The sequence below is a fragment of the Microcebus murinus genome, chromosome 8 (genome assembly GCF_040939455.1).
Source record: "Microcebus murinus isolate Inina chromosome 8, M.murinus_Inina_mat1.0, whole genome shotgun sequence".
In the NCBI taxonomy this organism is placed as follows: Eukaryota; Metazoa; Chordata; class Mammalia; order Primates; family Cheirogaleidae; genus Microcebus; species Microcebus murinus.
Genome location: NC_134111.1, coordinates 86,042,184 through 86,069,808, shown reverse-complemented (window position 1 = coordinate 86,069,808; position 27,625 = coordinate 86,042,184). Strand labels below are relative to the sequence as shown.

General features: G+C 37.3%; 1 protein-coding gene across 1 annotated transcript in view; it reads left to right on the top strand.

Moving 5' to 3' along the window:
- The first annotated feature begins 2,269 nt into the window (after positions 1-2,269).
- ABCA12 (ATP binding cassette subfamily A member 12) overlaps positions 2,270-27,625 on the top strand; it is a 169,354-nt gene continuing 143,998 nt past the window's right edge. The window contains exons 1-2 of the mRNA XM_076005914.1: positions 2,270-2,754; positions 13,559-13,652. Coding sequence (XP_075862029.1) covers positions 2,686-2,754; positions 13,559-13,652 — 163 coding nt within the window. The 5' untranslated portion in view covers positions 2,270-2,685. The remainder of the gene's footprint in view (positions 2,755-13,558; positions 13,653-27,625) is intronic.

Sequence of the window (27,625 nt, the reverse complement as noted above, 5' to 3'; positions counted from 1 at the left end):
TTTTTTCATGTATTGTATTGTTTTAACTTTGCCTCTATTTATTTGCTGCTCAGCTTAACTTTTTGCATTTAAAAAAAATTTTTTTTTGGCAGCTAGCTATCCTGGGTGCAGATTATTTCTGCTTATCGATTGTCTTCTTTTCCTGCAAGGGGACATTCTAATGTGTCTGCAGGCAGTACCCCAACCTCTAATCAGGAGTGGAGTACAGAGCTATATCTTCTTCTGTGCACACAAGATAGAATCTTTAATCTCTTTGCATGTTATTTCTCCTGATTCCTTTTGGTTGGTCTAATAATTACTTTAGGCTCTCTTGTGAGCAGTTTATGATTCCTGATTTGTGCAAGCTATAGCTTTCCAAGAAAAATGTCAGGCAACGACTTTTCTATAATTTTTAAACATCTTTAAAAATTCCCTTTTAAAAGAAATTTGCAAATTTAAAGAAGATACTAGAAGCAGATATGATCGATATAGATGCCAAGATCTAACTATTAGAATGGGGCAAAATTTAAAAGTCTGATTGTCTATGTGCCCCAACTTAAATTACTTTGAATTATGTTTTGTGAAAGATTACCCCAGCATCCGAGAAAAGTATATGTGGTGTTTGGAGCTGTGGCAGGATGTACCTTCAAGTAAAAAGTCACATTTGTTAGAAAATTAGAAATGGTGGATGAAGGTATCCGGGTAAGAGAATAGGCTGAGAGAGCCTTAACCAAAGTTAAGCAAACAACAAAAGCTAAACAATTCTACGATCACACTGGAGAAGCAATCAGCAGCTGCTGGGAGAAACCATTTGGGACTTTTCAAGCTGACCTCTGACCTACATCAGCCACCCGATGAGTCAGTACTTTTTAACCTGAAGTAACCTGACTGCATAAAGCGCCTGTGTAATGTCCCTCAGTATGTAGAGCAACATTCCCAAATCTCAACATGTCTTCACAACGAAGTAACCTTTATTTGTGAACCAAACTGTAAGTGACTTGTAGACTGAGGCAGGTGGCAGAGAAAGGAGGCAAGGAAGCAGGAGCTCAAGTTACCCATAAAGATCATGAAAGCCAGACAAATCTGGGGCATCGCATCCCCAGTGTGTTGAAGGAAGGTGTTATCCTAGAGGCCCTCAGCTGAAAAATACCTTGTCTTCCACTCTGAAGAGAAAAAAAATTAAATGTCCAAGTCTAGATACTCAGGACTGATTGCCTGGGGGACTGCACTCACAGAGACTCATCCCAGAAGGGGCAGTTGACGCAGTGGGCACGTGCCACCATGGGTGCTGTCAGCCCCAGGCCTGCTGCCGTGGGCTGCAGAGTCGGCATGGAGACCAGGCAGCTGAACCGGCATTTACTCCAGGTTTGAAGGCAGAGCTCAAACGATGCTTTAACTGATTTTGCAAGTAGAGTCTGGATTATCCAGGGCAAGGTGTGAGGACCAAAGGAGAGCTTCACCCAACCAGCCTTGGCTCCTGTCCTGTATTCAGTGCTATCCAGCAGCAATTATTGAGCACTAATCATATGTAAATTACTGTGATATAAAATAGTTTATGTCTTCAAAGAATTTACAATCTAGTGGGAAAAATAAAACATAAAAAAATAACGACAAGGCAAAAAAAAAAAAGTAAGTTCCTTTAGACAGCAACAAAGAATTACACTGGATCCTATGGGGTCTATCTAAGATGGAAGGTGTCAACTTGGGGATAGTCGTGAAAGGCAGAGGCCTAGAGAGGGAGGAGTAGATCCTAGGTAGAGGAGATAGAAACATCCCAGGTCAGCTTACATCCCCTTTAAACATAACAACCTGAAACCATGTGGCTTTCCTATAATAGACATGAATTGCCACCCAAAAATGAGGGAATGCACTATTTGTCATTTATGTCACCTATAGCCTGCTCTTCATTTTCTACATCATACCTAACCGAGTAAATTGTGATAGAAGGTGGGACCTAGCCAACGTAGTCACTTTCCCCCAAATCAAAGCATTCAGCTTTAGGGTAAAAATGGATCCTTTCCCTATTGTATCTAACAATGGGCTGAGGTTCAGAGCTTTTTTCAGCTGAGCGCCGGCCTTATTGACTTAAAACATCTTAATGACACATTAAATATTATAAGAGTCTCTGTGCCCAGAGTCTGTCAAATGATCTCTGTGCCCTGCCTCTGCTAGAGCAGACACTATGTGCAGAGAAGAAGACAAGAGAATGTAGGACAAGTCCTACTGGCCTGACAAGGGTACCACCTAATTCCTATGACGAGTCCAGTGCAGGTGACATGTTCTCTGAGGTGTGGATAGGCAGTTAATTTCATGGAGAGTAGGAGGTGTGGATTCAGCTCTTTTTTTTTTTTTTTTACAGTGGGGCATTATCTAAACGATACTCATTCTCTCTTGAATCTAGGCTTCATGCAACAAGCAGCAACTGGATGTTATTTTAAAACAAGCATAAGCCACTGAAACACACTGATCTGGATCCTTCTTTTGGAAGAAGAGTTGGTTGAGAAGTGCTTCTTGGCTAAGGATTAACCACACGGAGACAGCCAGCAGAAACAGAAGAACTGTGGGTTTCTTACCCCAGCCCCCAAGGAAGCTATGCCATGAAAAGGCTACCGACCCACTGACACACAGCAAGTTGGACGGGGCATCAATTCTTCTTTTGAGGAGCAGAGAAAAAAGAGGAAGTCTCTTATTCCGAGCGTCTGAAGGATGGCTTCCCAATGCCATCAGCTTCGGATCCTGGTCTGGAAAAATTGGCTAGGTGTTAAAAGACAGCCGGTGAGTTAGAAGAAAAAAAAAAAAGGTGGGGGGTGGGAGGCATGGGGTAATACTCTAGGCAATCCTAAAATGGGATGTTAATGAGAGATAAAAATAAGAGAGTTTAAAGGCATTTTCCAAAGCAGGAAATAAGATATTTAGAATTCATCCCTCTATCTGTCTTATGGCTAATAGAGCGAGTCTTAACGTGCCCCAAAAGCAGTCTTTTGAGTTCAGTAAATTAAAAGAGTAAAACCAGGACATGCCCCAGGCAAAGAAAAGGATGTGCCTTGTTACTGGCTGAATTGGAGCTAATGTTGAATTCCAGGTTCGGGTCAAAATGCTTTCAGAATTTTTCTTAATGAGTTTAGTTAAAGATGAGATGAAGGAAAACAAAGTATCATTTGAAAGCTACAATAAATGGGAAGAAATGTACTAGCAAACCAAAAGCAATAATAAGCTTGGCTGAAAAGTATGATTTAGAGCAGAAATAGTTTGAAGGCTGTTAGTATAGGGAAGCTTTTAAGAAATTCCAGTTATCTAAAAGTCATTTCCTGGAAATGCCAAACAAGACTAATATGTGCCATGTTTTAAGAGTATTATGGAATCACTTGACTTTCCTGATACAGTCTCTTTTCTTTTTATTCGTTGCAACATCTTTTTTGTGCTCTTTCCTTAATATTTGCCTGTTAAATTAGAAAATCAGCTATTAGATCCTCACCAGGTAGAGTCAGGAAGATTGAGAAATTGCCATATATTCAGAAGAATGTTGGGAAACCAGGGAAGTTCAAAAAGCCATCCAAGCTACTTTGTTTTAGAGTGATAATTCCCAGCCTTGAATGAGTAATATAAATATTATGCAAATAATCTGCGTCATAGAAACCAACCTTTTATCTATGCATCTCATCTCCCGGCTTGCTTGCAGTGCCTGACACCTTACTTGAGTGTTCTGACGAGTGTATTAAGAGAAGAAAGTAGATGTTTACTTACTTTCGTGAATTTGGTGGATAAGGTTTAAAACCATAAGGCATCATGTGATTGCATGGGTGTGGGGTTTGGAGATAAAATTACAAACTTATTCATATTTTTATTTGTTTTTTAACTGGAAAAGTAAACACAAAAGAGAAACTCATGTGGTTGATACTGTTTCACATTCAGCAGGGAGACAGTCCTGAGTGTGTGGATGTGGTCAGAGGGCGAGAGTTGGGACTCCTGTCATTGTTCCTCATGTGACTTACGTAGCACATGACAATTTGTCTAAGCACGGGTTTTCCTGCTTATAAAATGAGCATGTGCCCTGCTGCATCTAATTCATAGTAGGGGAAGAACCAAATATGCTAATGCATTTCAAAGTTTAATACTTTATATTAGTGAATGGTAAAACACTTGGCACATAAATTAGTGAAGGATTTGGGGTAATGTGAGTGTTCTTGTTTTACTCAGATCAAAGGTGAAAGGAAATCCAGGAGAAGGGAGTGTAGAAGAAATTTACATACAGTAAAGTTCATAAGTGATGAAAATGCAATAGTTAAACACAAAAGCATAGAAGAGCTAAAAACTGATATTTGTTATGCCAATAATCTGAATGCTGAGGTATGTTTTCCTTAGAAGTCTATTTTGCCTAAAAAATTATTTTTTTACAAAACCTCAAAACTTCAGGTGAATAAATGTTTTTCACTGAGAAATTTTATCTTTAGAAATTTTAATGACAAATCCCTTCCTTATCTGTAAAGTAGTAGGTATACCAAGTTTTAACTTCAGGATTTTTCTTCACTTTAGTCAGTTTCTGATGGACATGGTGAAATATTTAGAGACAATGCAAGTCAGATATGTCAAAACTGTTTTCACCATGATAACCGTATTGTTCTCATCTACCCCAAATCTCTGGAAAGCCCCTGGTAATTATACTTTTCCTAGGGAAGGAGACTACATGAGCTATGCGTTCATTTGGGGACATGGAATGACTTCCATCAATCTTAAGTACACCTTGAGAGAATGGGACACAGGACAGATAAGTCTTGGTTGCAGGAAGTGAGGTCAGAGAAAGTCCAAAATTTGGGGCAATACAGAGGCCAACCTGAATCTACTATGACCAACCAGAGGGACAAGAGAGACATGCAGAAGACAGTGGTGGCAAAAGGGGAAGGAAGGACAGTTTTAAGTGGAGGGCAAAGGGGCACAGGAAGACACATTTCTTCCTTCACAGTTTTCCCTGAGTTGACCTCTAGCTCTTGGTGTTGGGAAGAAGACTTGAGGACCCATGTGGAAAGGATATACGGGTGGTAGCATTATCCTTGAGAGGGAAGAGTGAGAATAGAAAGAGATTGAGATGTTGGAATTAAAGATCTAAGGGCAATAAAATGAAACAAAATGTGTAAAGAGAAAATATAGACAAATTAGAAGACAAGGACTGTGATAAGGTCATGTGAATTTGAGGAGAGGACATAGGCTTTGTGTAGGAACTGGACTTGGTAAGTAAGCATTTAATCAAGTAATCATTTAAGGTGCAAACATTTCCATACTTACATAATCACCCTAATAATAGTACTTTAAAAATATACTTTTATTTTATATAGAAATAGAACATCAAGTATTGGGACACTGGAAATGCATGGTACTGACTAAATGTTACAGAAAAATGGGGGCATCACCACCATAACAACCTCCCCTAAATTTTTTTTAAGAGATTCCACCATAAAGCAAGGTGGTGGAAAGAATAATCTATCAGGGAAGAAGTTAGGAATCTATTAATGAAGAAGTAAATCACATACAAAAAAAAAAAAAAAAACCCAAACAAAAAGCACCCAAAATATATGTAGTAATACTATTAAGGTAGATTGAGGATTACTGAAGGAATATATTTATTAATATATGCTAGAATAGAAAGTAAGAAAAGAATTATAAACAGCCATACAGTCTGAGAAATACAATGAGAATGGGTTAAACTAAATGTTGAGTTTGGGGTTAAAAAAAAGTGGTCTTTAATTTTTTAGGTGACCTCACACAAAATTTTTCTTGGTTAAATCTTTCTTTTTTTTAAAAAAAATCAAATATCAGAATTCTGGAATATTTGGAATTATAAAACCTCACTCAATTTATAGGGTCCTAGAGAGCTCAAGGGACTCACCAAGGTCACACAGTGAATTTAAAGCCCAAAGTCAAATTGCCAGGGATCTATTCTTTCCATGACCTCATGCTGCTTCTCTGTCCCTCTTGAGTTGAGTTTACTTTTCCAATATTCTCTGATCCTTGCTCAGCGTATAGCCCATCTAAGAAGAGATCACATCTGCTAAGGAGGCCTTGGAGATTGCCATTTTTTAATATTCGTGGTAATATCAATTCTCAATTGTATTGCAAAAAAAAAATAGAATACTAAAGGATAGTTAAAAAAATACATTAAGCACAACAGAAATGTTAGATAATAGGGAAAATCAATTAGATGAAGTTAATACCCTGCTGGGCTTGTAATTTGACTCTAAAAATAATGGAAAAATGAAGATACATTCCAGCAGAGATGGTTAGCAACAGGGAGGCTTACCTAATGAGTTGCTAGTAATGGCAGGAAGACAACAAAGAGATTGCAGGCTAAAAGACTAGATAATACAAGATAAGAGTTTATCTTCCATTAAGAATATGAGTCCTAAATAGGCATATTAAGGAGTGACTTCAAATCTCTACTGAAGTGGAATCTAATGGTAGCATTCTAAATCTGAAGAAGGAAAATTAACTTCAGTTGTAATGGATCACACTTTAACTCAGTTGATGGTAGCAGTAGCTTCTCTATCTCAGACGGTCCCACAGCTTGCTACAATCTGGCATTTTGGATCAAGCATGATACCTCCTTCCACAATCCCTACCTTATTCACAACACTTTCGTTCACAGTGACTAGAGAAAGAGAAAGACTGAGCTTCAAAATTTTAGAGCAGGTTCGTCTATACATTAAAGTAATTTTTAGATTAAAACAATTTAGGATTAAACCCTAATCTCAACATAATTCTAAATCAGATTAAAATAAACTAGGCCCTACACAATTTACTCAACTGTGTGGTCAAACGTTTCAGTCCCTTTTACCTCTTTGGGTTATTATCATTTACTCCCTTAATCCCTTTTAATTGCTCAAAAAATTTAGTTCTACCTGTTGATGATAGTGCCTGACATGTAGTAGACAGGCACATTTTATTAATGCAGTCAATCAATAAAAAGTAACTGAGCTGAAGTTGTTTCAGAAGTGGGAGCAATAGAGAAGTAAGTTGGCTTAATGTCTGATAAAAAATGTTCTGTTTCCATATATACCATAGAAAAGTACCCATCTCCAAAGTGCAAATCTAGAAGTATGGATTTCAGAAAGCTTTCTTGATTCTAGTTTTTAGTAGAGTTGTTTATATGGATGGAAGTGTTATAGAACAAAAAGCCCAATTCATTGAGAACTCTGAGCCATTTTTATTTCCTTGCTGGGGAGCTAAAGTTCCTCATTGGGAAACTAAGATTTTTCATGGAAACTATAGTTTATTCTAGATCTCAAATAATAATTTCTTACTTTAGAATGTGAACCTTGAAATCCTCTTATTACTACAAGTAACAGTCATCCTTGTCTGTAGGACAATGTAAAAAGAAATAGAAAAGGAAGAGTGTACTTTATATATGGAAGGCTGGGCAATTTTTATTTTCAGGTTTGCAATAAAAAGTTATAATTCTAGGTTTCAGGAAGACCTTTAGATGACTTTCAATACTCTCATACAATAAATTAATAAAACTATAGTATTCAGATCAAAGACAGCTTCTAATCAAATGGATTGTAGTGGTTTAGCTATATAATTGTAGTGGGTTAGCTATATAATGCAATGATTAATTGTGCTAGTGAAACCAGCCTCCCTGGCTTCAAACACCAGCTACACCATTGGTGGCTTATGGATAGAAAGCTTATTTTCTCTCTTTAAGATTCTGTTTTCCCAATCTGCAAGAGGAAATGAGGTTATTATGTTAAAATGAGATAATACATGTTAAATCTTTAACATAGCATACTGTACATTCTAAGCAGTCAATATATTATGTTAGCTACTATCATTTGGAGTACTGTATTGAATTCTGACACTAATTAGTGTCAGCATTTCTTATAATTATAAGAAAACCAGTTGACAACAAGAATTCATTGTGGGGAAAATATTTTTTGAAACAATATTTAACAGAATTGTTGAAGGTATCCAGGAAAAGAGGAAACTTTGTCTCTCTTCAAATACTTGTAGAATTCTCATGAGAAAGAGAAGGTTGAACTTTAGACAAATGAGTGGTAGTCATGGGGGGAGGAAGCTTTCACCTTAATATGAGTAAAAATAACAGACAATATGAGTTGTCCAGTGGCGAAGAATTCTCATGAAATAGTAAACTTTTAGGCACTAGAAGCTTTCAAGTAGGGATTGAAACCACACATCTTTTTTTCTGCCTCTGCCTGACTTTTTTTCATCTTTCAGGTTTTAGACTTAGCTTCCCTTGATTACCTTCCGTTTACACTCTTTCCTTCCCACGTCATGGCGTTATCCATCACATCTAGCTGTAATCATTTCTTTTACTGTTTCCCTTCCTCAAAAGACTGAAGACTTTAATCGCTCTATTCCCAGTGCCTGGCACACAGTGGGTGCTCAACAATTTCCTAGCGCATTCGCGGATGTGTAAACCTTATATAAATGATTATTATATGTTGAGCTCTAAGTTTACTTAAAACTCTCCAAGACTCTGACTCCGTGAAGGGGAATACAGATTCTTCATCCTAGACATCTTATTTTTAATTGTTTTCAGAGTAAGACAAAAGAAATCCTATTGAAATTTAGAAATTGTGCTGATATTCAGTATCATTTATTTCTAACATAAGCAACTTCAAACTGCTCTGGTGCATGGCGCGCAGACTCTAATATCTACAGGTAACATGATTATGTGATGTGCACTACGAGCTTTGTGAGAAAATAGGGAAGGGAGCTACCTGTGATGAGCTAGAGAGTGCATGGGCTATAAAGGCATTAAAATTCCATTAACAACAGCAACAACAAGCCTGCGTGCAAGAAACAGAACCCCTCCATGAGTCTGATTTGGCCTTTCTACCACCAGTCTGTGACCTCTGCTCCAGGACAATCACAAAACAGTAATGAAATTCCCAGAATATTCAGATGATATTTTAAAGCAGTTTTCTCAAATTTAAAAACATATAGTAAAACTTTATAATTTGAAATTCACCTGTATCTTATTTTCTTATTTACCTTTTACTGAAAATGATAAGAAAATAATAACAATGGTGGACACAAATAGAATCAGATGGACTTGCAGGGATCAGAATAAAGGGTTCTGAGAAGGTAACAGAGTATGGATGACCTAATGTTGAAATGACATGCTTTGTCGAAAGTTTTTTAGAATATTCGATTTGTGAAATTTTCAAATATTCGAAACAATAGCTTTCTGCCAATGCAGAGGCAAATGTTACTATTAATAGATAATTCAATTTAATTAGTAGATAATATAGATCAGCTCAAACCTAACACTCAGATGTCCACTAAAAGAAGATAGCATTTCTTGGATAAATAGGTATTTTCAGGGCTGGGACAAAAAAGGTACAGAATTGAATAAAGCAGAAACAACTTGCGGAACCAGAGGTAGGAAATGAACAACACACACACAAATGGACATTTATATTTATATTTTATGTGTCTTTGTATATTTTGGAGATGAGGAGTGTATGCCCATATTGTTAATTCCAGCCCAACACTATAGAGTTCATTTCCCACGTGAAATTCTCCCGATGAATAGTGAGAAGCTGGCTCCCCACATGGGAGCTATATTTACTTTTTTGGTCAGCCTCCTCTTATGTAATCCCTCTTCTTATGAAATTAATCACCTTCCACTGCCTCTGCCCTCTCTCCCTGCACTGATACCTTCTTCACCCCACTCGGGCTCCGACAGCCCATGTCCTCGTCACCCTGCCAGGGATCCGCTTCCCTCGCTGGGCCACTGTGGGTTTCCCAGTCCTTGAGTGGACGCTGACCTTGCCAGGCCCCACTTAAGACTTTTGGACTAAATATTTTAGGAAACGGAGGAAAAGAAAAAGAGAACAGAATAGAAAATCTCCATAGAAAATAAATCCTGGAGAAATAGAAGAACAAATACCTGGGCCCACTATGGAACTGTGAATTAATTATTCAGTGTGCGTATGGCCTTACATGACAAGAATAGAGGCAATGGAATACAAAGGAGGGGTAGAGGGAGTGTGAGACAATTAAAATATTAGCAAAACTACTAAATCTTCTGAAACTGCTGTCCTTAAAGTTTTTAAGTAGCTCCTATGTCTATACAGATAAAATCAATATATTAGTGCTTTCTTCAAACAAACAAAAAAAGGCATGGCTTGTCGGTTTAATATTTGGGTTCTTGATACTGTATTTGCTTCTAGGTTGCTTATGATAATATTTAGAATGGTGTTGAGAGCAATCCTGCTGCTATGAAAATTTAAATTTTATTTATTTCTTGCTTTTGTGATTAACTTGCCAACCTTAACATTTCTAAGATCACACTATGGAGGGCTTTGTTCTTATCATTCCTCAAAAATGCAGTATGTTGAAATGTTCTCCAAACCTCTCTGACCTAAAATCCCAGGGAAATCTTCTGATTATAGATTTGCATATGGGCTTGCTGTGTTTTTTGCCTTTAACAGAGTCTAAATTGCCTTAAATTTCCTTGATATAGATTACATTTTTCCCTGATTTAAAACATGTCTAAGGTAAATTTCAAAATTTACTAAAACGTCCTCATGAGATCATCAAATTAGATCAATCAAAAGACAACTGAAAAATATCCTACAATCGATGTCCCTTATTTGAATGTGAATGTATACTTGTGTTGATATAGTTGATCTTGGCCACTGAATTCTCATGACGTTGCCATAGAAAATGAATAGATGCCCCTAAAAGTGGCTGTGGGGCACTGTCTACCCAAATGAATACTTTCATTAAAGAATAAGGATGGCATCAAATACAAAACTGATAAATCCACAAATGTTCATATTTTTTAACCTTGATTCTTTATAGTCTACATTTCAAATGAGTCACATAAAATAAAAATGGCACCTTATATCCAGGATCTGAATAACAGATTCTAATTTTCAAATGTATCAGAGACTAGGCTAGAATAATAACATGTCTTATATTTCTGTAGCACGAATACTTTTTTAAAACACACTTTCTATGGTGCTTTCATATTTGCTCCTCAGAGCAGCATGAAAATTATAAAACATCCTCGCGTATGGACCTTGAGATTCACATTCTTGTCCCCTGCTTTGCACCAAAACTGGATATGTGACTTTGGACAAGCTAGGCACCTTCTGCGCCCCAGAGAATACAAACAGGGAGTTGGATTAGATTGAGGGCTCTTATCATCTTGCACACCATGGCTGTTTTTGGCCATCTGGTTAAGTCTATGGACTTTCTAAGAATAATGTTTTTAAATTTGTCAAATAAAATAAAATATACAGGGTTATAAATAAAACAAATTACATTCAAATTCAGTTATCAAAGTATTAAGAAGCAAGTTTATGAAATGGTAGTATGTGTGTTTGTTACAGCATTAAAAAAAGTCTAGTGGTGAATCCATAACTACCATAATTTTAACACAGTGATTAGTGTATATAGCACTTTGATATATCTGCAACAACTCTAATGTGAATTTAAAATATCCATGATCTCTATTGGTGACAGGTACTGCTAATAACATTGTGGTTCATTGCCCACATTCATCCTTAATGGAAATGTTAAATTTCAAACTAGAGAAAATAAAAATGCAATTTTTTTCTATGCAGATTTGCAAATGCCCTGAATTCTATCCATTAGCTGATCTCAGAGAAACGTTCCAACAAAAATATTCCAAGACTTTATAAACGATCCTGCTAGTTGAAGAGGGTGACATACATCCAGGTCCACTCTCCAACAAAGTATAGTCCACGGAACAGCAGCGTTAGCATCACCCACCTGGGAGGTTGTTAGAAATACAGAGTCTCAGGCTCCTTCTCAGACCCACTGAATTAGAATCTGTGTGTTTCCAAGATCCCCACATGATCTGAGTACCCATGAGTGTTTGAGAAGTGCTGCTTTAGATTAAGTTGTTCAGTCTGTGTGCTTTTTAATGATGATCAAACCAAGTGCTTTAGGACTCCTTAGATCTACAGTGAACTTCCATTTCTAAAAACCTGCCCTTATACCCAAAGTCTAAGAAGTTGGTGACAGGCCTACCAGCAAGGAGAGTGGTGCTTTAGGACACACAAGGGAGATTTTAGTAGAAAATTTATGTTAGGAATTACTTAAGGATCAATAATTGATCGGGCTTGGATTGCTTTGGAGGATTGAAGAGCCCCAGGTGGATAGTTTAATTTGGCAGAAGCAAATTGTCTCTGAAAAGTGAGGGAGGAAAGATGACAAGCCTGATTGCATGACTGTACAGAAATGTAGTTCCAAGTTCCACTTTATTAAGTATAGGCAATGTTTGTCACTGTCTTGGCTTGAGCATTGTAACTGCATTCTTTGCATATCACAGTTAATGTTCTTGTGAATATATATATATATGTGTGTATATATATATATATATATTTTTTTTTTTTTTTTTTTTTTGAGACAGAATCTCACTATGTTGCCTAGGCTAGAGTGCTGTGGCGTCAGCCTAGCTCACAGCAACCTCAAACTTCTGGGCTCAAACAACCCTCCTGCCTCAGCCTCCTGAGTAGCTGGGACTACAGGCATGCACCACCATGCCCAGCTAAATTTTTCCATGCATTTTTAGTTGTCCAGCTAATTTCTTTCTGTATTTTTAGTAGAGATGGGGTCTCGCTCTTGCTCAGGCTGGTCTCGAACTCCTGAGTTCAAATGATCTGCTCGCCCCAGACTTGCAGAGTGCTAGGATTGCTGGAGCCAATTTTATAGGGATATAAAATATTAAGCAGTTAGTGCCTTTAGACCAGAATCATGTCTACATGGGGAGAAGAAGCAGTTCCTGAAGTGCTTAAAGCGAAATTCTGTAACAGAAATTTCAATGCCATATATATATTTTTTGAGCACCTATCTTGCACCAGGTAGTGTAAATTTAGGGATGAATAAGACACTATCCCTACCATAAAAGAACTGCCAGTTTATTTCAGGAACCAGATAAAAGAATATACAAAAAACCATTGCCTATAATGGTATGTTTAAGTTCTATGTTGGAAACAGACACAGGATGTGAAAGTGGGATAGGAGAGGTTGTATAGAACTTTAAATTCCTGTTTTCTCCTTCACTCATTGGCTCAATTATGCATTTGTTGGTCCATGCATTTGTTTATTTGTTTAATGTTTATGAACCATGTCACACACCATTGTTTATGGCTGAGCATAGATTGCTGACACTGGAAGTGGTAAGATAGGTCTAGGTTGAAATTATGGTGGGTTTTGTATCCCCTGTTCAGAATGTTGTATTTTATCCAAGAGCAACCAGGAAGCTCTAAAGATTTTTAAGGAAGGAAATAACTGATCTGATTTGAATTTTAAGATAAGCACTTTTGGGGCAGTCATGAGAGGTGACCAGAAAAGAGATTTTGGAAAATCATTTCAAAGTTTTCATCCTGGAAAAATTATTCTTCTGTGCACTTAGAGGTCTTTTGCATTTTAAAAAATTTCTCATTCCTTTTTTATTAATAATATTTATAGGTAGTCAAATATCCACCTTGTGTTGAAATATTATAGTATGACATACCTTTTGTAGCCATGTTTTTAAATTTTTGGTTCAACAGTATGATCAATAATTTTTTCTATTGTTATTTTTCAGCTTTGGACTCTTGTCTTGATCTTATGGCCAGTCATTATTTTCATAATTTTGGCTATTACTCGGACCAAATTTCCTCCAACAGCAAAACCAACTTGTAAGTAAATGAGATTTGTTTGTTTCTATAACTTTCGGATTCTAGTTAAAATTTATTTTGGTACTGCTTTAGTGTTTCATTCTAAAAAAATTTTGTATAGTATTTTCACTTGGAAGTATTTTCATAAATGGTTTATGTGTTTTTTACACAAGATTTTCAAATTAGCCAGAAAGTGAAGTTTATCATATTTATCTAGAAAAATATGAAGCTTGCAGGAGCCAGAATATATTTTAATCTTTATAAAATTTTGGTTCATATTGTAAATCTCACCACGGTATGTACAACATAAACAAGCGTAATCTCAAGTTCAATCATTCTTTATTTTTACTGTAGAAACCCTAGACTTGTATTTGATCAATAGAACAAATGAAATGTGGAGTACTATAAAAATTTCTCTCTACAGGGCTGATATTTGAATGATGTAAATGTGTCAACACAATTAGTTTAAAAACAGATTGTTTTCTAATTAGTGCTATTTCAGTTACATTTAGTCATTACCAAGTTACAAAATAGGCAGAATGCCCACCCTACTCCATTATTTTCTTTTGGATCCAGAATGGAAATATAGAAAAGAGGGAAATCCTCAGAACTGAGGGGGATGAGCTTCTTAACCCCAGCAATTTGACCAACACTGTTTTTGCTTTTGTTTTTATTCCCCTTGCTCCTACTTTTCTTAGAAGAGAAGTAAAAGTCAATCAAATGTTTCATGTTTAACAAAACAGCCATCTCCTAAAAAGCTTCTTATAAATCAAATTTCTATAAATCTGATTGTATTTCAGATAAATTATGGTAATTTACTACAGAAAAGAATGCAATGTTGAATTATTCTGTAAAAAGAACAAGCTAGTGACTTTTTAAAACCGGAACAATGTTTTTCAATCACCCAGTCCTAAGAAATAAGAGGAGAGCCCTGCAGAATCTACCTGAATCAGGCACAATATCAAAATTCAAAAGAAAATGTCAACTCAACTAGTATAAAGCATTTAAACTCTTCGTGCTAGAATAAATAATTCCTTATATTTGAATGGCACCTTATTTCTAAAGGACTTTTGCACAAGTCATTACATAGAGTTGTTGATGAGATTTTATTAGATTGTTTACAAAAACAGCATAATTTTCATCTTTTCCTATTGTACGTATATTAGTTCTTTATAACAGATTAACTCCCCTGTATACAGTTGGAATTTATGTATTCTTGCATATCTTAAGTAGCTTGGGCTTCAGCAATAATACATTCAGCACATAAGTAGGACAAATACTCTTTGAAATATTCTGGTTTAATATGCTAATCATCAATTTGCTAACTATAGTAATAGAAGGACTTTAATAGCTCCTTTCAACGCCTTATTTTCATGAAATTTCTTGTTTTTAAGGTTTTTTCAGTTACATAAATTTCCTCTTAAAAAACTTTCAGGAGAGAAATACAAGGTCTGTGAATGAGTGATCTTTCACTAACTGGTGCTACCTGATGGCTTTTGGAGGTTCATGGAGACAATCCTAGAAAGCTCTTATAATCTTAGTAAATCAGGAAGAAAAAACTAGAGAAACAATGTGGCATGTGCTTTCTAGACCTAATCTAAGGGCTCAAGACAAAACATATGAAAGGAGATGAATAATCATTTTTAGTATGGACCTATTGTCATACTCTAACAATAATTAGCTATGAAGCGATTATCTTTACATTTGTGGATAGGAGAGAACAGAATTATAGGATAGCTCAAACATGGAAAGTGTGTTTATTACCCTCTTAGACCTTGTAAGACTCAGTCTAAAATACAGTGCTTTGGTGTGTTATTAGAGCAGGATGCAACCCTCTCACTTTACAGATGAAAAATCTGTAACCCAGGGAGGTATTAATAGTTTGCCAAAATTCAATCACGTAGGATAGGAGAAAAAGGTATTAGAAATTATCTTCCCTTATTCTTTGTCCTTGAGATTTGTATAGTATCTTGCCCTCCTACACACAAATTCTTTCGAGGTCTAGAAACTCCTATTTGGATAAATAAAAGCCAAATAAAAATTATACCTAGAGTTTCAATTCATTCTATAATCAATAGAATAGAAAATGTAATTTTATAATCAGAGGAGCTGTAGAGTAATTTGGAGAATCTAAGACTGGTATAGAAGCAGTTACTTTTTGTCTCTCTGTGGTAGACAGGGAATAACTTTGAGATGACAGTTTGGATTTAAGGATTTTTATTCTTTTTTATTGTTGTTTTTGTTTGTGATATTTATCTATTATACTGAAAGATTAAAATTGGCCAATAATAAATAATAATACTAAATATATCTCTTGGTGTCATACTATGTGCCTGGTAGTTACTTAGGTGGTGACTATTATTTGTGTCATAGTTGAGAACACTATTGCACAGGGAATTTTGCACAGTTAATAAATGGTAGTGTCAGGATTTGAATCCAGGCAGTCTGGATCCAGAATCTGGTTTTAAGCTCATGAACTCACATTTCTTGCCTCTAGTAGTCACTATTAATTTTTTCATGTTGCATCATTCAGATTTTGTAAAAGTAAACTAAATATTAGAAACTAGGAATATAAACACCTCTTCTTTGTCTCTATGATGAAATCAAGAAATATGAGGAACAGGTGCATTCCATTATATATATCAGAGTTATCTTACATATTAGTATTCAATACTACCTCTGTCTGACTAATTCTGCACAAATCATTACAGTTATAGTACCATAGAAATCAGGTCCTGTTTAATAGAGTTAAAATCCTTTCTGGGCTACAGTGCTAGTTGGGCAATAGAAAACTGAAGATAAAACTCTAGAATACATCCCTAGATGAAACTTGGCTACGATGAGAATGGGAGTTGTAATCCCATGGGCACATTCTGCTCCCAGAATATCCAGGCAGATCTGCAGGACTCAATAAATCATTTAGTATGAATATATTCAATGACTCAAAGGACTCACTCTACGGTCTTTTTGACTGATGGGTGTCTGGAGAAGTCTGGGTTTTCGGTAAGGAACCAGCTGCAGTCCCTGCCACCGTGGTGCTGGTCCAGGGTAACATACTTATTTTTGACAAAATGTGCTTTCACTCACTCCCTTTTGTGTTTGGACAAACAGATTAGGTAACTAGCCTCTGCAAATAATAAATTCCAGGTAATGAAAGCGCTTTAAGCTTGGAAGGCAGGTCCTATGCTGCTTTTTTTTTTTCACACGGGGAAGACATGAGCTGAGGTGCCAAGTTTGAAGTAGTTTCAGCTTCGTATAATCTCTACATGCAGAGGCTTGTCAAGAGGCGAACTTGAAAGCCGAAACACCATTGCTTAGGAGCAAAGGCAAACAAAAGAGCACAAACCTCCCCAAAACGATTTAGACTAAGCCCAGCTGGAATGCGCAGCAGGTTTATTTTGTCTCCTTTTTAATACACACATACCCATGAACGTCCAGGCAAGAAGCTCCTAATTACTGCGGAACGATTCTTCAAGTACAGTAAAACCCTGCCAGAATGAGATAAGTAGACTCCAAAAAATGCAGTCATGTCAAACAAGGAATCACCCTTTTGTGAAGTTAATGAGAAGCAATGTTTTCCAAGTGGTCAAAAATATCGCTACAAGCACAATGGAAATCATACTGTGCAAATAGGACCGTGCACTGAATTAAGCTCCAAATATCTCAAGGCTGTCGTTTTCTAACATTTCTGCCCCTCCCAAGGATAAGAGATTCAGCTCATCCCACACTTGAAAATAGGAGAAGTTAGTTGGATATAGAATTTATGTTATTGCAGGGTTATGCTGAATACCACCCATCCAGACGTGACTCAACAGCTTTGGTAAATGCAAGATCATCCAACAGTCCTAGCATGACTTTTGACTTCCAAAGCCTACCTTTTGTCTTCAGGGAAGCATAAATAAAAAACAAAATAAAAAGTAACAATAGAGGTGAATATTTATTGAACACTTTACTAAATATCAGACACCGTGCTGAGCATTTTGCATATATTACCTTAGTTAATACTCATATCATCTTTTTGAACTATGTAATATGACTCTTTTAAAGATGAGAAAACTGAAACACGGAAAGGTCAAGTAATTTACCAATATTCATATGGTTACTATGTGCCAGAGCCTGGATTTTAACCAGACTCCTGTAGATGGGTGGTTTTATCCAGGTCACAGGTGCCAACAATGGCAGTCCTGAGGTCTGGTTCGTTTGAGTTTACAGCGTCTCCTTTTTCTTCTTCCTATCACCTATTGGCACTATCATAGATGAAGCATGGCTTTACAAGTGAACTCAATTGGTTTTTCTGCTTGTAAGCAGCTCTAGGAAAAAAACGTGAGAAGGATGGGTGAAATTGTTGCTCACTTGCTGGTTAGTGGGATCCATGCCTGTTGTTAGACGTACAGCGCCTGAATTGTTCAGAGGAACTATTGTGCGGTCTATGTTGACAGAGCCGATGAGGCATCTCACTGGTGAGGGCTGTGAAAGTCAGAGAAGTGACGTTTTTGTCTGGCCTTGCTCTTGCTGCTGACTTTTCCTGAGGTTTGTTTTCATGGAAGTGAAGGCAAGTGCATGAGTTCAGGATTCTGGGGAGTACCATGCTCTCCAGCACACCTGTGATTTAATGGTAAAAATTGAGGAACTCGTAAATAATTTTGCTTACTATCTTGATTGGCTCAAAATTTATGTAGTTTTTAGTTCTGAGAAGCTTAGAACTCATCATCATTCATCTTTTGCTGGGGATTGCCCAATGTGGTTTCTCCATTCTCATGAGTGCCAGCAATACTAGTCAGCCTCGCAGGTTAGAAACATTTGAATCATCTCTGACTCCTCCCTTTTCTTTTCCTCCCATAACCACTGGCTTTCAGATTAGGATCTGTGTTGTGAAATATGTCCTGGAGTTACCCTTGCCTTTCCTTCCCTCCTGCCATTCCTTGGTCCCATTGTCTCATATTCTTTGAGTCCATCGAATTTCAATCCCTCTTTGCCTGACTTTCAGGACCTTCATAACTTCCTGTCCATTCTGTTCTGTGGTAGGATGCCTGTGCCTCTTAAGGAGGAGATGTCTGAATGTCCTCCACACATCCCATGCTCACTCCCGCTTCCATGCGTGTGTTCACGTCTCATCCTGAATGCCTGCTAAAAGACAGGCTCACATCTGAAGCTTCCTCCTACCTTAACCTCCCCAATCACTCAAACTCCAGCTGGTTCTCCTTTATATCTCCTTGTTCAGTAACGGTTTATAGTGGTCTTTGAGTGTGTGATACTTCAATCCTGACTCACTCATTGGATGGATAGTATAGTAACAGCAGAAATCACTGCATACCTTCATACTCACATCAGATACAGCATGGTTCCTAACAGTGGACAAAGTAGGGGTACAATAGGTCAGAATCTGGTACACTTTAGAAGATTGATATAGGTAATCAAGTTCCAAAATCCACCCAAAGGTAGATAGTAAAAAATTCAGTGTGCATCTGAGATGGGTAAAGGGCAAGGGATTAGCTTGTTTTGGTTTGATATTTACTTTTCATAACCAGGTAAATCTGACTATGCTCTCAGAAGTGTCTATAATGGTCATATTGGGAAAAGAAAATGAATAGAAAGCCCCATCACTCCTCTCCAGCTAGATCTACCTGGGAATTTCCACCATAAATACTTAAGAGTTCTGAATGTGTAGGAGAGATTTTTGTGTAGGAGTGCTTACAGTCTGCTTCCTGCTTAAGAAGTTTCAGGAAATGTTGAAACAGCTTTTGAATTTCACAGCAAAAGCCCCATCCTTTACTTCTTCCAACAGCAAACTATAGTCAATGACTTTTTGGGAAAGATTACTGACCCTTTACATGGCAGCATGGAGATAAATTCTGTGGAACTCATAGAAACTGAGACAGGGATTAGATTGGGATTCTGTTTCCTCATGTGTCCTGCACAGAGCTGTCTGAAATAAGCAGAAGGGAGGGAAATGTGAACATGGCTTTGTCTTACTCATACACAGGGGTGGCTGTAGTTCCTGCTGGCAGTTGCCTATCTCCCCCAGCTCCTGACTTGACTCTCAGGCAGTGCACATGGGCACACCCTAATGCCAGGTAATATGATGCAAGGATTTCTCAACTAATGCCCTCTTAGGCTCAGTACACACAGAGTTGCATCAGAGAACCAGAAGTACCTCTGAAGTACAATATCACTTAATTTAACAAGTAGGAAAATAAAGAGTACAGAACAGCTGTTGCTTACACAATGATGGGTTTCTTTTCTTTTCTTTTCTATTCATTCTGTATCATCCCCACTTTGTCTGATCTACCTTTCAAGCTTCCCAGAGGTGACTGCCTTACTGAAATTGGCCATGGGGGGAGCCACATGTGTTCTCTTTTTTAACTCCTTTTCTCTTTTCTTCCCTTCATTAAAAGCAGAGAGCCTTCTGTTACTCTCAGACAGGGAGCACTAACATCCACATCCATCTGATAAGTCAAGATGAATAACTGATTATTTATAACATTCTTATAAATATAGTGACATACCTTGCTGAGGTTGCCAATATCAGTTGATGTTGCCAATATCCTTTTTAGGTCTTTGTGGTTTTTTTTGTTTTGAGACAGAGTCTCACTCTGTTGCCCTGGCTAGAGTGCCATGGCATCAGCCTAGCTCACAGCAACCTCTAACTCCTGGGCTCAAGCAATCCTTCTGCCTCAGCCTCCTGCGTAGCTGGGACTACAGGCATGCACCACCATGCCTGGCTAATTTTTTTCTATATATTTTTAGTTGGTCAATTAATTTCTTTCTATTTTTAGTAGAGATGGGAGTCTCGCTCTTGCTCAGGCTGGTTTCAAACTCCTGACCTCGAGCGATCCTCCCGCCTCGGCCTCCCAGAGCTCTAGGATTATAGGGGTGAGCCACCATGCCAGGCCACCAATATCCTTGGAAGCTAAGAGCCAGAGTTAAGAAAATAATTTCAGCTGGTTCCCCTCACTTATCAGGGAACTGGAGCCCAGATAGGAGCTCACAGGTAAGGGGAGGGGCTGGCCTCATGATTAGCTAACCACATTTTCCCAAATGACTGTTCATTTAAATTTTCTTCTAAGCATTGTCCAGGATACCTGGTCTGTCAAACCTTAGTCACTTAATGTCACTCTCAGTAGTCACATTTTCTCATTCTCTTTGATTAGATTACATTGTGTCCCTTGTCTTTAATAAATGAACCTGTGCATTTTTAGAGTACAGTAGCCCTTATGGAAGAAATGCTACAGCATCCAATTTTCTTTGGCTCTCTAATCAGTTAGAATTTCATTGTGGATTAGAATTAGAATGACCAATAATATTTTCACATTTTAAAAAATAAAATCTTTGTGTTGGTTATATATTTACATATTTATATTTATTCATATATAAAAGTATTATTAATGTGAGAGGCAGTATAGCAGTTGAGAGCACAGACTCCAGATCTGGAGTGCACAGGTTAAAATATAAGCTTTGGACAAGTCATTGCATGTGCTAAGCTAGTTTCCACACCTGTATATTGGAGCCAATAATAGCACCTACCACAACGAATTGTTGTGAGAATTAAATAAGTTAGTATTTGTTAAAGACTTAGAAAAGTTCTTGGTACATAGTAAGAACTACATTAGTATTGGATGTTATTTTCTATGTTATATTATTTATAATATATATGTATAGAGTATAGCATCAATCATTGAATATCATTGAATATCTAGTATCTTGTCACTGTTTGACAGATGAGGAAATTGAGGCTCACAGAAGAAACTGAGGCTCTTAAAAGACTCGACTGAAGTTTCATAACATTTATTCTTGCCATCATCACATATTTAAAGGGCACCTGCCATGTCTCTTAAGTGCAGATTAAGAAGGCTTTGAGCTCTCAAAATGATCAAGTGTGTAGGAGAGTAATAAGTATATCAGAAGCTGTAATGCAATGTGAAAAATCCCACAGTGGTGGTGGGTCCAAGAGCAGAAGCAACAAAGAAGATGGATTCGGCAACTTTGCCTGGCACAGTGCAAAATTCCAGGGGTTAACAAAAACTCAACAATCAAGATCACTTATATTTCAATAAAATATTTTTAAAAATCAAAATTAATACAAAAACCCCATGATGAATGACATATCAAAAATTAAAATAAAAACAGCATCAGGATTTTTCTTTTGTCTCAGGCTCCAATGTGGAGCTCCAGTCTAAAACTCATGTCTTGGCATGAGTCTTGAGTAAGGAGCAGGAATTTGTAAGGTAGACAACTAGTGTCTTTACATTCCTTACAGACAGCATGAGTGAGGACAAGTTAGATGTGCTAGGAATTTTGAGTCTGTTTTGTCTGAAAGAGGAGGATGCTTGTTGAATGTTGGGATATAAGGCTGTTTGGTCAACACCAATAATATTCAACTTTATTTTCAAGGCAATGGGAAACCATTGGACATTTTTTACTAAATTAATTTTATTTTAAAATGTTTACTTTTTTCTGACCATAGATGTAAATGCTTATTATTAAAAATTAAATAATATACTACAAGTATGTGTATTGTAAAGTGGCAGTCTTATGTAATCTTGACCTCTAAAGAGAATCCTTGTTAACATTTCAGTGTACATTTTCTCTGACATTTTTCTATGCATATACGAAACACACACATATGCACACACTCACATACATGTGTACCCACAACTGGAATAGGACCATTGAGACCAGATGATGTTTTAGAAGGAGTTCCTGCAGCAGTGGAGAAGAAGGCTCAGAGCAGTAGAAGCTAGAGACTGGGCTGGGCACAGAGTTCTGGTTTTAAGATTCCTATTTCAATTTTCCTTTCCATGATCTCTTGATTGCCTTGGAAATGTTATGGGGCTAACATTCTGTATACTTCTCTATCTTGGCTAGCTATTTCCTTTTTTGACACGCTGTCCTTTGATCCCTCACCTTCTTTCCAGATTTTTAAAAATCCATATTTCTCTTAAATATAGAGAATTACTTTTTATAATATGTAGGTTTTCATTGCAAGGTTAGCCATAACCTTCTGATTTTATACTGTCCAAATGAGATGGACACAATTCAGGAAAAATTTAGGGAGTGAAAATGCAGCTAATTAGAGAGAAGATAATACAGGAATCACATGCTATTAGCAGTATTTTCCCTCTTTATCTTTTTTCTGTCTTTGTGAGTTATAAACAGATGTACTCAGGCACTTTATCTGAATCGAAATGATCTAAGTGTGGCTGCTGAAATATATGGACTCCAGAGCATTACCCTAGACTTTCTGAGTTGGCTTCTGATGGTGATGGTGAATGGGGTGGTGTTAATGGCCAGACAGCTTGAACTTTGAAGAGCTCCCCAGATGATTATTTTTGCTACTTAAAACTTGACAGTTACTTTTTCCTTTTTTCCAACTATTATTTTTTAAGTTTAGATCGGTTTGCATTTTTCCCTAGCGCACCACTGTGAAAGCAAACCAGAGAATAGATTTAATTCTTTAAATAATTTCGGGAAAGAGCTTGCCTTCACCTGAGTGACCTTGCAGGATTTCGGTGAAGGCCAGCAATCTCTGCTTCATTTCATCGCGGGATCTTTCACTGTAGTCCTCAGGATACCAAAAGTGGCACACTATTTTTTGCATTTTATATTGAAGCCCATAGTTGGGAAGAGGAAAAAGCCTCCTCTCAGAGAGCACTGTCAGATGATGACTATGGAAGGAAGTGCTCACAATTTCATGAACAAGTGTTCCTCCAGGATGGTTTCATGTTGAAGTTACATGCCCAGGGAAACCCAGTCCCATGCAGACAAGTGCTTCACACTCTGGCATTTTAACACGGTGCTTCTGGTTTCATAAATATCAGGAGAGTGAGAAATGTCAGTATCTTTTCATCATTTTGACATTGCTGGCCCATATGGAGATGGTGAAAAGATGCTTCTGGAGGTTTATATTCTACAAGGATGTGCCTAAGGCTGCAGAGAATAGGACTGTTTCTGTCCTCAAGTTGCTTGTGATCTAATTGGGGAGTGAAGAAACACACATAAAAGGTTATATGCAACAACGGATTTTAAAAAATGAAAAATTAAATATAATGAAAACAAAAGGGTAAAATATATGTTTTGGCACAGTACTTTTCGCATAATGGGAACTTAAATATTTTTTGGTGAGTTAATAGTGACATGTAACAACAGTGCAAGTACTTAGAAAAATAAATATTAAATAAGCAGCATTGGCAATGAAAACTAGTGGATGTTTAAAAAAGGAAAAGATTGCTATGAATTAGGGTAATCAAAAATTACTCCAGGATTAAATTAAGCTTGGGAGGAAGAAAATGAATATGCAACAAGAATAGGAAATGGCTTTCAAGAGGAGGAAAGGGCATGATCAAATCTTCGAGGCAAGACTTTGCAGGGGTAACTGGCTGAAGACAGGCAGACTAGTGTGGTCGAAGCGCAGTGTTTTGTTTAAGAGCAGAGGAGATCAATTTGAGTTTGGTTTGGGCTTGTAGGGTTTTGAATACTAGATCTAGGAGTGTGGATTTTTAGCCTATAGTAAAAGAAACACTGAATGTCTATGAGGAATTATTTAATTGTGTGTTTTCTAACATGGGAGGTGAACTAAAGGCAGTTTGACAGATGTTCCACCAAAATTGTTCCTATTCACCCAGATGTTTCCATCACAGGTTATATCAGTTATCTATAGCTCTATAACAAATTGCATCCCGAAACTTGGTGGCAACAATAATAAACATTTATTAATCTCCAATTCCTAGGGGTCAGAAATGAGGAAGTGGCTTAGCTGCACAGTTTTATTATCTTAGAGTCTCTTTTGAGTTTGTAGCCAGGATCTCAGCTAGGACTGTGGCCATCCAACAACTTGACTCAGGCTGGAATATCGGTTTCCAAGGTGTACTGCTCACAGGGCTGGCGACCTGGTGCTGATTATTGGTGGGAGGCCTCGGCTGCTTGTGTGTCCTTGTGACATGGCAGTGGGCTTTCCCCAGAGCAAGCAATTCAAGAGACAGTCAGGAAGAAGCTATCCTTTTTCTGACCTCACCTCAGAAGCCCTGAAGAATCACTCTGCCACATTCTCTTCGTGAGAAACAAGCCTCTCAGCCTGACCTATATCCAAGAGAATTAGGCTCCACCTTTTGAAGGAAAAGTGCCAAAGATTCTGTGGGCACATTTTAAAGCCACCGCACAGAGTAACGAGGTGCAGTGGTGCAATAATAACAACATAAACATGCTTGACATATTTAGCTGCATCAGGGCAGAGTCTGTATCTGCTTTCAGCCTCTCTGCATTCCTAGTACCTAGCACGGTGCCTACGCATTGAGGCACTCATTAAATATCTTTGAACTATTACTGTTTTATAGATGAAGACGTTTACTTTCAGAGATTCTAGTGCTAGGCCTCACTGAGTGTTGAAGTGAGATTTAACTGGGTCTTATTACCCACAGCCTCCTTCTGCTCACTGTGCTCTCTGTCAGACAGCATCACTCATAGCTGTGAGAGACGTTCACCTTGCTGTTGGCACAGCTAACAGAAGCACTCTCCGGAATATTGCCTGGTACTTAGTAGTCGCCGACGAATATTTATTGAACAAATGAATGAATTCGGCACTACAGTAATTCAAAGCTAGAGGTATAAGGAAGTGTGCCCAAATTTACTTGCAAGTCAGTGGAAAACTGAGAAACACAGCCCAGAGTGCTTGCCTCTTACGCAGGTTACTGCATTGTCATATTTACTGAAAGGGTGCTGGGTTTAAAGTGCAGACGTTAAATCCTAAGAATATAGAAGATCTGGAACTCCTGTGGTTTGAGGAGCTTTATGACGGCCACACACAAGGATTCTGTGGCTAATGAACTTTATATCATTGCACCGTTTTTTGGAACATAGTCTTTTCAAGAGTGGGGATATAGTAGAGGGGCAGTCAGTGTACGTCAGCTGGAATTCCTCCCATTTGAGTAGTATCGGGCTTTGACACGCAACCCACAAAGAGGAACAAACAAATTAAGATACCACATAACTCCCATGCACCTCACTACACAACTCTACCATTTATTCTGGAAACATTTTGGACCAAAATTGAACCTAACTTCTGTGAAAACTTCACTTACCTCCACTGAATCCTGTTTGCTTTAATTAGCTGTTTTTAGGTTGTATAATAAGCAAAGCTCTGAAAACCAGAGAAAATAATTACAGAGCTTTGTTACACAGATGACATTTGTTTCAAAAGCATACCAAGAGCTGAAATGTAAGGCCTTTATTTTGTTGATTTATTTTTAGTTTTATGTGGAGATTTGGCATTAAATATACAATCCAGAAGGTAAATAACAGAGACCAAGGAATTTCATAGGCAGGTTTAATTTGGGATTATTATGAAATTTGTGTTAGCAATATGCAATATAAATGTAGCCAGACTTCCAGAACAATAAGCAATTGGTTTTTCTGCAATGTTAATGCAAAGAGTATGAAATTTTAGCTCAAATAAAACCTAAAGCAAATGAACAAGAGTGGGATTAAGTTAATCTCAAACTTTAGGAAGGTTGTTGAAGGGATTAGAACCATGATTCTAATCCCTACATTTGTTACATAGATTTCTAGATGTGAATACCCCTAAATAATAATATTCGGCTACTCATTAAGCAAATGTTTATTTATTATAGCATCTCGTGAACTCGAAAGGAGAAGAGTGTAGGTTTTTTAGGCAAAAACATTGATAATTGATGTGGTAACTCTAAAATCTATGATCTATTACATAATCCACTCTGGTAGAAAGAACCACAAATGCACTAACATTAAAAAAAATAAACCAACGACCCCGCCCCCCCCCCCCCACACACACAATTTTTGGAGGCTAAAGAAGTTAGGCAAAGCCTACTATCTTAAATAGGACTTAAACTACATTCTTAAAAAGAAAAAAACTAATAAAATAATTGGATTTGCATGGAGAAGAATAGGGAGTTTTTAAGGGACGGAGGAGAATGAACCAAATTCCTGAGAGTGAAGATATAAGGTGAATGGCCAATTTTGCTTCAGGGAACCTTCCCTGAACCTCTGTAATAGGTTAGTTTTCACCCTCGCCCCACTCCTTCCTTATAATTTTTTGAGTATGCATTTATTTATTTGATGTCTGTGTCCCTTCATAAGATCTGTGCCATGCCTAAGCCTGATTTTTCCACCAAATATCAGCAGTGCCTAGCATGTAACAAACATTCAATAGATAAGAAAATGCTCCCCTTCCCCAAATTCCATCAGATTCCACTGGGAAATAAGTTTGAATGGGTAAAATTGGACCAAGAGATCCAGAGTCTCAAATACCAGGGTGAAGATATTGGGATGTCTTTATCCAATAGATAAACAAGGAAGAACGACCCATGGCAATAGGAATATGGTGTTTTGTGCATATTAATCAGAAAATGAGAGAAGGCTAGATCAGGGTGAGGAAAGGCTAAAGCAAGAAAAAGAATTACACAGTTATCAGAATTATAAAAAGCATTGGGCACTCTCTCTAATACAACAGGAGAAACAAAAATAAAGAATGAATACATCTTAAAGATCTTGGGAAGAGAAAGTAAGTAGAATGTGATGGAGCTTGGATTTGGGTGATAAAAGGAATGATTTGAAATAAAGCATTCTTCCAGCATTTGACTTGTAAGTCTGAGAAAACAATAACAATAACTTAACAACAATGATCTCTTTTACGTAATATTGTCTTTGAATTCTTGTAAATTTAAGTCCCAGCTTGAGCTTTTTGACCTTGGGAAGTTAACTTCTCTGGGCCTCAGTTGAGCAGAATTAACGTACCTACCTTATAGCATTTTGAGGGAAGTTAAATAAGAGACTATAACTAATAAGATAGTATGTACTAAGGTAATTTGTGATATTGCGAAAAAGGATGCCTACAGTCTATAGATGCATAAAGTAAAAGCTCAATAAAGATTACTATGATTAGGTAACTTCCACAAGATTAAACTGCTAGTGAGTGGCAGGGCTTCTGACTTGAACCCATATCTTCTGATGTATTTGTTATACTT